This window comes from Schistocerca serialis, chromosome 1 (genome assembly GCF_023864345.2).
Source record: "Schistocerca serialis cubense isolate TAMUIC-IGC-003099 chromosome 1, iqSchSeri2.2, whole genome shotgun sequence".
Classification (NCBI taxonomy): domain Eukaryota; kingdom Metazoa; phylum Arthropoda; class Insecta; order Orthoptera; family Acrididae; genus Schistocerca; species Schistocerca serialis.
In genome coordinates this window covers 363,146,094-363,158,748 of record NC_064638.1, presented here as the reverse complement: position 1 = coordinate 363,158,748, position 12,655 = coordinate 363,146,094, and the positions used below count along the sequence as shown (strand labels likewise).

Genomic DNA, 12,655 nt, shown 5'->3' with positions numbered 1-12,655 from the left:
TATCTATCCAGTTATATTTTCAAAAATTGCTTATTTTCACCGATAAAGTTACATTTAAGAGTATTTCTTGTATTGTATTTGATTCAAGCCATAAGGAGTCACTCCAGTATTTTAATCAGTGACTAGGAATGGTAGTAAAACTACAGACTAACATTTGTAAGGAACCAGTCTGACTGTTGATAAGAATCAGAAGGGGCAGTTCATTTAACAGCTTGCATACTACTTAACTCTGTAAACCTATTTTTTGTCTATGTATGATCTACAATTTCTGCTCCTTCTTGTTGAGTTAGTGGTGTGATATTTTCTGTTTATGAAAGTTTAAGGCATGTGATAATCTATAGGCCATCTTATGGATAACTGTTTTGAATTTTTTTTAATATGTCATTTTTTATGTAATGTAATTAGCTCTTCAGTGCTTGATGTTCAATGATATGTCTTCAAAACAGATATTTATCATTTATTTTTTGTAAGTTGCATCTAATCCGTCATCCACATTGAGAGTTATAAAATATTACATATCTCTCTATTTCTTTGGTGCACTTATTGTCTTCTGTGGGATATGATGCTGATTTTGGATCCTATTTCTGATACAAAGAAACATTAATTGGTGAATGTATCATGTTATTCAGGTGGCTTCCAATGATTACTGAAAGAAATAAAGTTTCTAAACTTTGAGACAATTGTATTCACTAATATTTGCACACAATGAACTATTAAGACTAGATACTTCTGTCTTCTGCAGTATTATAAAAACACATTAGCTCCATGTACAATAGCTCTTCCATCAAGACTGTCTATTTCATATTGTTCCCACCAATACTGTCTGTTTCACATCACATTCCTGCCAAAACTGTGCACAACAAAGAAAAACTGAAATATCCTATAAAATCAAAGAGTTACAGATTCCAATGCATGTGTGGATAAAGAGCAGTAATATCATCTCATTCTTCCATTTTACACCATAACACACACTGGAAATGCATGTTAGGACCCTTATTATAAATGACAATTGTTGGTGAAAAGTGCTTACTGTATATATCAAAGAGAGGGGGAGAGAGAGAAGTATGTGTAAAAGGCACCATTGTGGGGGGGGGGGGGGGGGGGCATAGAAACTGAACTCAATTTTTTTTCCATTTCTGTCAATCAGAATACAAGTTCTTCTGGCTTCAGTTGAGAACAACCTAGCAATCTGAAAATCAAGTTTATATCAAATCATCCACCAGTTTAGTGAAGCATGTAATAGACAAAGGATAAATGCAGCTGACATGTATGCAAAACACTAACACAATACAGAACTTCAGCAAACAAATCAAATTAAATGTCCAAGAGCACTACATGCTTGCTTTAAATAGAAGTTGACTGCAACAGGATGAAAGCAGTCTACCCTGTGAGTTACATAACCAAATGAAAGTTCCCTACAGGCTCTACAGATTAAAACTGTGTGCTGGACCAGGACTTAGACTTTACCACTTGACACTTGTCTGCGTGGACAATGCTCTTACTCTCAGGACTCCCCAGGTATGCATCACAATCCAGCTGAAAGTACCAGTATGCCAGCACCTCTCTCCCACTTTCTAAATTAGTTACATTGCATGAGAAATATTTTATCCAGTTTTTATTGTTGGAGAGAACTGGAAAGAATGTTTATAAAATAGTGGTTGTGCTATGTGAAGTGGAACAAGTGCTGTTTACTAAGGAAATGTCATCTTAAATTTTAGGAGACTTAAGGAGCAGTATGAAGCTGATGTTAGAGAACTTGAAACTGTGATTTCAACTCTGAGAAGTAAGTGTGATGATATAAAAGAGAAGCTTGATGAGAGAGAAGGTGAGCTTGCCCACCTTAACACAAGCATCAGACAACTGCAAAAAGAGCTTTCAGAATCTCAAAAGGTAAGCAAACGTTTTTGATGTTGTTGAGCAACAGTTATACAATAATTTTTAAATAAACACACCACCATTTGATTGCATTGTTGTTTATTTAATTACGACTCAGGTTTCAGCCTTTTATGCCATTTTCAAGAGACTGAGTTTATGTCATTAACATATAATGCAGAACATCAAACTCAAAATTGGCCATAAATTAAAAAAAAATATTTTTCTTGATTTATAATTATTATAATTATATTTATAATTATTTGGTTATATAATATTTATAATTATATAATATTTATAAAATTATTTATTAATTATTCAATATTTATAATTATATTTTTCTTAATTTATGGCCTATTTTGAGATTGATGTTATGAAATGTTTCTTAATGAGATAAACTCAGTCACTTGAACACGGCATAAAAGGTCGAAACCTGGGTTGGAATTAAATAAACAACAATACAGTCAAATGGTGGTGTGCTCATTTCAAAAGGTCCAAGAATTATACATGCTGTGTGCACAACTAATCTAACTATGAATTTTCAAGAAGCTCTTAGCTAGTTGTGTTCTTATAGGAAAGAAGTTACTTGTGGGAGGGGACTGGGGCTGGATGTTCATTCTGTTAATAATCAGTTGGTGATGTTCTGTTTTGGATGGTAGGAAAGATATAAGCTCAAATGACTTTACTCATGTGACTGCATCAAATCTTCAGTTGTTATCATCCTAATATCTGACAGCAAACTCTTTTCAAGCTGCAGTAGTGTAATTTTGTAAGAACTAAATTACTCACTGGGGTGGTGTGGGAATTGTGCTATCTAAACAAAAATAGTGAAGCCCAAGAAAGGGAAGAGGAAATGAAATGAAACTTCAAGGGTTGAGAAGGTGTGTGATGTTATTTTAGTGATTACAAAAACAAGTCAGATTTACAAAAAACTTGGAAGTATGAGCCCACCTGTCAGTGTGAACTTGCACCTGCTCTAGTCTGATTGCATGCACCAATTTCGTTGACAAAGGTGTCACAAAGCTATTTTACGCTTTCCTGAGGCATGCTGGTCTACAACTGTTGTAACTGGTCCTTGATATCTTGCATATTGGCACCAGGATAGAATTGCTGTCTGAGCTGAGCTGGCACTACACATGTTCTATCAAGGAGATCTGGAAATCTTGCTAGCCACAGGGGTGCCTCACACAGACCATTTACATTGTCCCATTATACAATGACACCGTAACAATTTCACATGACAGGTAACACATGCGGATGCGGGATGTCTTTGATGTACCACTGTGCCATCAGAGTTTCCTCAGTCACTACCAGTCATGTGATGTGGTCATACTCGATGGCTCCCCACACCATGACATCAGGAGTAACACCATTGTTCTTTCCAAAAACATTGGAAGAATGGGACCTTTCTCCAGGATGACCCCATACTAACCTCAGATGGCCATCCAGGGTACTTTAGAACTGTGATGTGATTCTTCAATAAACACAATGTGATGCCATTCATCAACTGTACATGCTTCCCAGCCATGATACCACTGTAAACACACCATTTTGTGTTGTGGTGTTAATGGCAGCCTACACATGGACCAGTAATTCTCAAGTTACACTGCTGTTAGTTTTCAACTAAAATGTGGGATGACACAAATTACTTGTTCTCAGAAGGCACATGTAGATATGAAGATGTTATGATATGCTTGGTGCACAATATAGCAAACCTCTCATTGTGGTGTTCAAATATGGTTGACTGGAATATTGACAACAAATCTGAATATTTATGTTCCCGTGTAGTCCAGTATCGAGCCACTGTCACATCCAAATGCCCCAAAAATGTGGATATTGCACAATTAGTCCAACTGCTCAAATGGAGATCCACCATGAGGCCCCTTTGAAACTCTGTGATATGCTGCAGACGTGGTCTCTACACAAGTATGCAACATCTCCATGTCCTTCACAGCGATCATTCAGTATCTTACTCTGTTGCCATCCCTTGGGTATCCTACAAGGCCTGGTAACAATGCTAAACACAAACAACACTAATGCAGTGTGGTGGCTGATCTGCCTGTCACAGAGTATTGTAACTCTAATCATTTACATGCCCATTTGCTGTGTACATGTACAAAGTTACAATGATGTCTGACACTGTGTTCTGCTTGCTTCAGTTATTTTGTCAGGCAGTGCATATTAGTTCATTTATTAATGAGATGTTTCTTATAATGAATACAACTGAAACTGAAGCAAAATATTTTATTTTGAAACCAAAATTCCACTGATTAACAATCATACTATTGTGACATTAAGCAGCAATAGAAATCATATAGTTTGAGAAGCAGTGTGTCATGTAATGATTTTATTAGATTTTGTAATGAATTAATTACAAAATCTTCCCCAGAAACTGATTAAAACAAAAATAGACAAAACTGAAATTGCATGCCAGTGCCATGCAACAACATGAAATCTGATTCGGAGCACTATGCACCATGAATGGAAAGTATTTATTACATTCACAAAATTACTTTCTGATTCATTGAAATATCAAACGGAAACAATTAACCATATTAAATAATTAGAAGTGAACTTCATTGAAAGGAACACTATAAAATGTAATAGTATATGCACATATACATGTAAAATGACATACTTTGTCAGTCCAAAAATTCTGGGTTAATAAAAAGTAGATAAAAGTTAAGATGATGGTTTTAATGCTTCACGTGTTCTACATACAAATGAGTATGTCTTCCAGAAGAATGTTGTGTGCATAAGTGCACATCTCTTCTTCTTCGGTTATCAACCCACAGGTTGGTTGGCAGCAGCACGCCATTCCGTTCTTTTGTCAACTTTCTTCTTCATATCTGCATAGGTCTGGCACCCGATGTCATTTATTACTTGTTGAATGTAGCTTAATCTAGGTCGTCCTCGGCGAGTTCTTCCTTCAATGATTCCTTCTAATATTCTCTTAATGAAGTTGTTATGCCGTAAAATGTGACCTATGAAGGTTATTCTTCTTTTCTGTATATTTCGCCAAAGAGATCTGTTTTCTTTCACTCTTCTGAGGACATCTTCGTTTGTAGCCTTGTCTCGCCAGCTGATTTTTTCCATTCTCCGGTAGCACCACATTTCGAATGCACATAAGGTCCAGATAATCTCACTAGATTTTTGCTATTGTGCTATTATTCTTCTCATAGCTGCAGGACACACACACACACACACACACACACACACACACACACACACACACCAATACTTTCCTCCACAGCAAATCCCTACTGTATAGTCATGGTGAAAATAGACTGATGGTGAAAAAATCAGGTACTGAAGTTGTTGTAGTAATATTAAGTGAAGAACTTACTCAGTGATTAAAAAGAATAAAAAGTGGAAGACTACTGGGAGGGACTCAGATGATATGATGTTCAGTATTAACAACCAACAACTAGTAATGAGAAACAGGAAGAGTAGATTCCCTCCCCTTTTTGAATAAGCAAAGAGCAAAAACAACAAACAGGATACATTTATTATGTCAAAATATTTTAATTTTTTCAAAAGAAAAGAGAGAAGTTTTGAGAAAGTATGTTTTATAAGGGCTTACAATTTATGATCAGGCCACTCAAATCAGTGAAACATCTGCATAACAGTACTCTCATTGAAGAAACTTCTACACACTGATAGATTATCCATTCTCCAAAAGAAAAGCACATGGTGAATATCCAACAACTGCAGTTCATACAACTGTACAGTATTCTGAATTACAGTAAGGGTGTTATAGTTTCTAAAAACATTATGGATATGTGTATATCTGAGCTCCACAAAGCATGGGAGAAGGACATTGTCACTGAAATTTAAAGCATTATGAGGAGGGTAAATGTGAAATTTTAAAAAATCTAATGTCTTTAATTCTCCCGTATCTGAATGTCTTAAATTCTCCAGTGTCTGATGAATATATTAAGGCAAGTTTTCTATGGCTAAAGGTACCATCATACATTTTTTGACTTGGAATTCTTTTGTCATAAATAGTTACTTAAATAAGAGATTAAAAGCTACCTTTAAATGTTTCTTGTTGTTATAAACATAACACTAATTACATTAGTGTAGATGTTAGTGTCCTGTGAAATAAGGTAAAACAGTGTAAAAGTATAAGAGCTTATTGTGCCTACAATCATAATTTTATGCCTACATTTGTGCGCGAGAACCACACAAAAAATTTCCTTTTCATTTGTTTCATTGTATCTAACATTACAATCAACCAGCCACGTATGGTAAGGGGTAGATATTGCTGCAGATTAATTAAACAGGTAGTGTTTTGTGAAAACTCTAGGTTATGGTTTCATTAGGGCAGCTGCAGTGGGAAAGAGAATGGAATTACCAGTGGAGCTCTTCCATGGAATTGTAGATTATGCCAGAAAGACTGGAAAAAATCAAGGAACAGGAAGTGAAGATTTCTGCCCTTCTGACACAGTTAGGAAATACAAAATTTAAATTATGACAGCTAAAAGGTGAAAAAGAGAAGGGCGTTTGGAAAATATTTACCTTTGTGCAGTATGGGAGCATATTGCAGAGCACACATGGTGATCTCACACTCTGTAAGAACTATGCCCTGCCTTTTGTAATGTCCAGGGGATCAACATAAATCATAGTGACTTCAGTGTAATTAAAGTGGCATTTCTGTTCATCTCACTGGGTATGTCTTTCAGTTAGCTTCTTGTTCTGTGCTGTAGCAGTTCTTTCTATGTATGGTCCACGTTTCTCTTAGCTATGATTCTTGGCACTGACATATTATGTGAAATTTACTATCTTCCTTAAGTTTTGCACATCAGTGTTTTAGAGAAGTGAAGTTTTTGTGGATTAAGTCCATGATTTTCAATCTTTTTGAGTTTAGGGCTCCCTGAACAACTTTGTTATTTCTATGGCTCCCCAGTGGGACACTTTGTAAAAATTGAACCTCAGTGCTACATCTGAGCTTGCTTCTGGTTACCCAACTTGCCAAATCTTGGCACCTTCATTTCATCCTCCACACAAAGCCTTGATGCGTACTTGGTTTTAATGACAGCCACTGTCTAAAACTGACTCTTGCAAAGATAGGTAGTTGAAAAAATAATTCATACCTCCAGTGCTTTCTTGTTCAAGCTTGCAAGCTCTTTTCATACTGAATACCAAAATGTTAGTGATGTCATTTATGGCAACTTTACTTTTAGTGAAGAATCTGATGAAAGCTCTATCAATCCATCCTATTCTGCAGTATTGACCTCAGAAGAAGAATTATTACTGATGGGATTTTGAACCCATTGAAACCTACCACAGTTTTCAGGAATACTATTTTTTAAAATGAACATGAAGTTCAGATCAATGTCTTTCAATTATAGAAAAATATCTGCAGTAAGGCGTATCTGATTGTTGTTTATAAAATGCTGGAAACATGGAAAGTAGTCCATTTTTCCTCTGTTGTCATTTTTCTCTTGCAAAGAAGAAGCTTCTTTTTGAAGGCCGAAAGAATAGTCGATAAGTTGTATGAAATGAGTTTCATTACCTTGGAAAGACTTATTCAGTGAGTATAACTTCTCAAGTGCATCATATAAGTGGACCTTTAAAGGAAGTCAGTGTATAGAAAGTACTTAGCACTCATATGATTTTCTCCTTCCAGGTAAGAACAGACTTCTCACCTAAGTTAAGAAATGTGCAATAAAATATTTCCTCAGGAAAGCCCATGAATTATGCTATAAAATAAGGGAGATTTATGTTCAGCCCCCACATCATGACACATTTGTCTAAAAATCTAGCTTTCTGAAGATAAATTTTAATAATGTTCACCACATTTATGACAGTTTTAAGTACTTAGTTCAGGTCAACACTCAAATATCATGAAGTAAGTACTTCTCTATAGATAATGCAATGTGTCCACATAATATCAGGAGCTTTGTCATGGATGAGCGCTTGTAGACCACTATAACATCCCGATATGGATCACACACCATCAGTACACATACCAACGTAGTGAGGCCAGTTAATTTGAGTGTCTGTCACGAAGTTGTCCACCAGTTTGAACAAATTTATTTCCTTATAAAAAAGATCTTCCACCATTTCATTACTTTTTTCATATCACACATAGCAAATTAAATGAGCATCTCTTTTGCTGTCGATAGACTCATCTAGCTTCAAACCAAAATATCTCCCTCTAATTTTTTCTATAATTTTTTTCGTGACAGACAAAGGAATGGGCAAAAACCGTGTTGCCATGGACTCACCAAGTATGGCAGACACCATGTCAATAGCACACAGTACAATTAGTTCTTCTGCAATTGTACTGGCTTTCTTATGTTTTCCTACTTGGCAAGCTACTTTGCAAGAAGTAGAAGTACTTTATTTGAGATTTTCACCTGCTTAGAAAATGATGATTTTTGTTCTTTCCTTTGACTCAGTTTTCTAGGAAAATATTATTTTGGTTTGATCACATCATTCTTATGAACACTTTCTAAATGGTGCTTTAATTTTCTAGGTGGCATACATTCAACAGAAAGTACTTTCAAATAAAAAACACATCGTTGATTCTCTTCACTGTTTGCAACAGTCCATGTGAAACCAAAGTCTAGTAGCTACTGGTTTTATTGTAGTTTCTGTACTTGTGTTTCCTATCTTCTTTACCACTTTCCTTGTTCCCACTTTTTACTTCCAGTTGACAAATTTAAAAACTTTTTGCCTTTATCAGCTTTATAACAAAGTCACAATATAATAAAAACTGGTTGAAAACACAGCAATAACTATTGGTGCTAAGTGTAACACATGATGTAGGTAGCTTTGAATTTATGACTGCATCCATTCCTCTGAGACCACACAGGCTGCCACCAGAAATGAAATTTCCCACCATTGCCTTTTTTGCCACTAACAATGAAATGAATTGCACAGTACCCTAGATGCTCATTTGTGATGAACCAAGGCACCATGGCACACAGGACAGGTTGAACACCGCTGAAATAAGTAGCTCAGCAAATGCCTGGTTTAGTTCTTACTTAAGAAATAGAATGCAGAAAGTGGTCATATCGAGTAATACAAAGAAGGATGCCTAATCGTGTGCATGGAGTGAAATTTAGAATGAAAGTCTCACACAGTTTGGTGATTGGTCCACTACTGTTCTTGCTTTGTGTTAATGAGCTGCCATTTCATTTTAATCAGGTGGCAGAATTAGACCTGTTTGCAGAAGATACAAGCATCATTATGAAGCTGAGCAAAGAATCATCACCAGAGAAAATAGTAAATTATGTTTTTGTGAAAGTTGAATGGTTTTGTACATATGGATTACCTTTGATCTACTGGAAACACAGTTCACTCGCTTTGTACTGTCAGATACATTCCACCTCCTATAAAACTAATATACCAACAAGAAATAATAAACACAGTAAAAAATTGAAAGTTCTTAGGTTTGCATATTAATGAAAACTTTAATTGGAAAAACCATGCAGCAGACCTGATACAACACCTAGATTTGGCTCCTTTAGCCATAGCCAACGGCCTTGTCACAGTGGTAACTTTGGTTCCCATCAGATCACCAAAGTTAACCACTGTTGGGCTGGGCTAGCACTTGGATGGGTGACCGTCCAGTCTGCCGAGCACTGTTGGCAAGTGGGGTGCACTCAGCCCTTGTGAGGCAAACTGAGGAGCTACTTGATTGAGAAGTAGCGGCTCTGGTCTTGGAAACTGACATACGGCCGGGAGGGCGGTGTGCTGACCACATGCCCCTCCTTATCTGCATCTAATGATGCCGTGGGCTGAGGAAGACATGACGACCAGTCAGTACCGCTGAGTCCGCCAGGGTCTGTCAACAGAGTTTACTACTTTTTACTTTTGTCATAAGAATACTTGCCAACTTTGAGGATGTAGAATTCTATAAGACAACATATTTTGCATATTTTCATTAATTGGTGCCTTCTGGGACAATATTCTGGGATAACTCCTTGCTTAGGCAAAAAATATTCATTGTGCCAAAGAAAGTAATTGGAATTATGTCTGGAGTTCACTCATATACATCATGCATGCATCTCTTTAAGCATCTGGTAATATTAATCATAGCCTCAAAGAACATTTAGTCAGTTATGAAATTTGTTATTAAAGATACCGTATTTACTCGAATCTAAGCCGCACTTTTTCTCCGGTTTTTGTAATCCAAAAAACCGCCTGCGGCTTAGAATCGAGTGCAAAGTAAGCGGAAGTTCTGAAAAATGTTGGTAGGTGCCGCCACAAATGACTTCTGTTGTCGAATATAATATATGTAGCACTGCATAGTCTTGCTTTGCAGGCACAAAGATAAATACTAGCGCCAAAATCTCTGCGTCAGTAAATAAATTTAAAAAAAAGGGTGGAAGACAAGCCTTCTTCTCCGCCCTGAGTTTCGACCACTGCATTTTATACATTATCCAATGAAGTAAATACAAATTCCGTATTGTTCATCTTCGAATGTAGCAGCATTTCAATGTAGTACGAAAATCCGACTGGCAAGACTGTTTGGGATGTTTGTCAATATGGCCAACACTACGTTCTGAATTTATTCCTACCTGTGAGAAGAGATGGTTGCTAATAGGAACTTTTATGAATTGTGAATCACATACAGTATTCTCTTCACCATAAGAATAATATGAATATAAACATTTTGCCGTGTATTCTTTCGTGTTTGCTACTACCTCATTTAAATCCTATCTGCCGAATAAACTACGAAACTAGGGTGAGACAACAGCAAATGCGGAAGAATATACATATCATATCATGTTTATATTCGTATTATTCTTATGCCTAATAGTGATACAGGCAGAAATTGACTAGATTTTTGAAATCTAAGATGACTCTAATTTCTGTGCAGAATGTAATGTACTAAAGAGGCGTCTGCAAAGATTTTCAAACGGAGAAAAATTTTTGCTAAACTCTCATTCAGAACGTCTTCTGTCAAAAGCAATATATTATTTGGTTCTTGTTGATCATTATCAAAGAAAGCAGCAGTGTAAGTAATAACAAATAGCAGTCTCTTGCCATTGTTTTGCTAATGAAACAATTCCTCTCTTTTTTAATTGTAAGCGGCGGTAGCACGCACGAAAACAAGCCATGCCGCGAGCAGGGACAAGCCGTAAACAATCATTATCAGAATGCGACAAACAATTCATGACGCAGTACAGTAATGCATTTTCAGCTTAGAGTGACGTAAATACCTATAACAAACAGAACGGCACTTACCAGATCAAAGCAAAATAAGCAATTAATTCAAACCAGACGAAGCACGAGAAAAAGGAAAGGTACCCATGTTGTGTCTAGACAAGACAGCCTAGACACAATGAGAGGAAGCCGAAAGGCACGCGCTATAAGTTCACGCAGGATGGCGTGAGGTCTCAAACAGGATACGTAATGAATGCTATAAAGAAAAGTACATAGCTTCTGGAATACTTAACTTTAATCCATCCTTGGTACATTGCTATTGACGATACAAGTGAGACTCTATAGTTTCAGACAATATACTGCTAATGACGCCTTGCTAGGTCGTAGCCATTGACTTAGCTGAAGGCTATTCTAACTATCTGCTCTGCAAATGAGCGAGGCTTCGTCAGTGTGCATCGCTAGCTACGTCGTCCATACAACTGCGGCGAGTGCTATCCCGTATCTCGAGACCTGCCTTGTGGTGGCGCTCGGTCTGCGATCACACAGTGGCGACACGCGGGTCCAACATGTACTAATGGACCGCGGCCGATTTAAAACTACCACCTAGCAAGTGTGGTGTCTGGCGGTGACACCACAACCCGTATATATACGCATAGCAATGGCTACCTAGTAAAGCTTAACTGCTAAGCTTACGACTCGAGCCTACTGTAGCTGTATCGTCATTCATTCGACCTAAATTGTGTCTCATATTACAATGGACCAACTTTGTTTCGATTTGGAGGTGCGGCCTAAAACTTTTCTCTCCCCTTGAATTTCGAGTCTCAAATTTCAGGTGCGGCTTAGATTCGGGAAAATTTTTTTTTCTTGATTTCGAGTCTAATTTTTTAGGTGCGGCTTAGATTCGAGTGCGGCTTAGATTCGAGTAAATACGGTACTCACAAGTACATCACTAGAAGGAAGAATGAGCTGTATTATCCTTTAATGAATTTAACTTTGGTACAGAAAGGGGTGAAGTATGCAGCTATAAAACTCTGAGACAATCTATCCATGGAAATAAAATGTCTGACAGATAGTAGGAATGTTTTCAAATGTAGATTAAAGAGCAATCTCCTTAACAACTCTGTAGATAATTAGTCATGTAGACTTATAAATATTATTTTTTGATTTAGTTGTATAAAAGTGTTCTATGAGTGCTTTGTCAACATGCTCCTCTTCATAATGTTTATTGTGAAATTAATCTATAAAATCCAATGAGTTATTACAAGTGCCAAAAGTTAAGTTACAAAATATTGGGATTCAATGACTAAACAACATCAGTGGTGAAGCAATGTAGTTCAAGAAACTGGTGGTCCATCTATTTCCCTAGAAAAAGATGATAGCAGTTTAGATGACAATTAAGCCTGGAACAAACAATGGCCACTCTTTATACAGGAGAAGAAGATTCAACAAATGAAGGTGAGAAAACATATACTCTAAGCCAAAGCAAGGAAGCACTATAAAGCAATACAGCTCTCACACAGTACACAGTACTGAAAACTGCAGCAGTAATGATGAGTGCCTCTGTGCAAACCCAGCCATTAGCAAGTGCAAGTCCCACTTGTGCTTGCAAATGTATGAGTATATGGAGCCCATTGCCATTTGTGTCATGATCAAGGAAAAG

At 36.8% G+C, this 12,655-nt stretch overlaps 1 protein-coding gene across 1 annotated transcript in view; it reads left to right on the top strand.

The window, feature by feature from the left end:
* LOC126473779 (centrosomal protein of 131 kDa) overlaps positions 1-12,655 on the top strand; it is a 93,778-nt gene that overhangs the window by 67,165 nt on the left and 13,958 nt on the right. Inside the window, exon 9 of the mRNA XM_050101088.1 lies at positions 1,719-1,890. Coding sequence (XP_049957045.1) covers positions 1,719-1,890 — 172 coding nt within the window. The remainder of the gene's footprint in view (positions 1-1,718; positions 1,891-12,655) is intronic.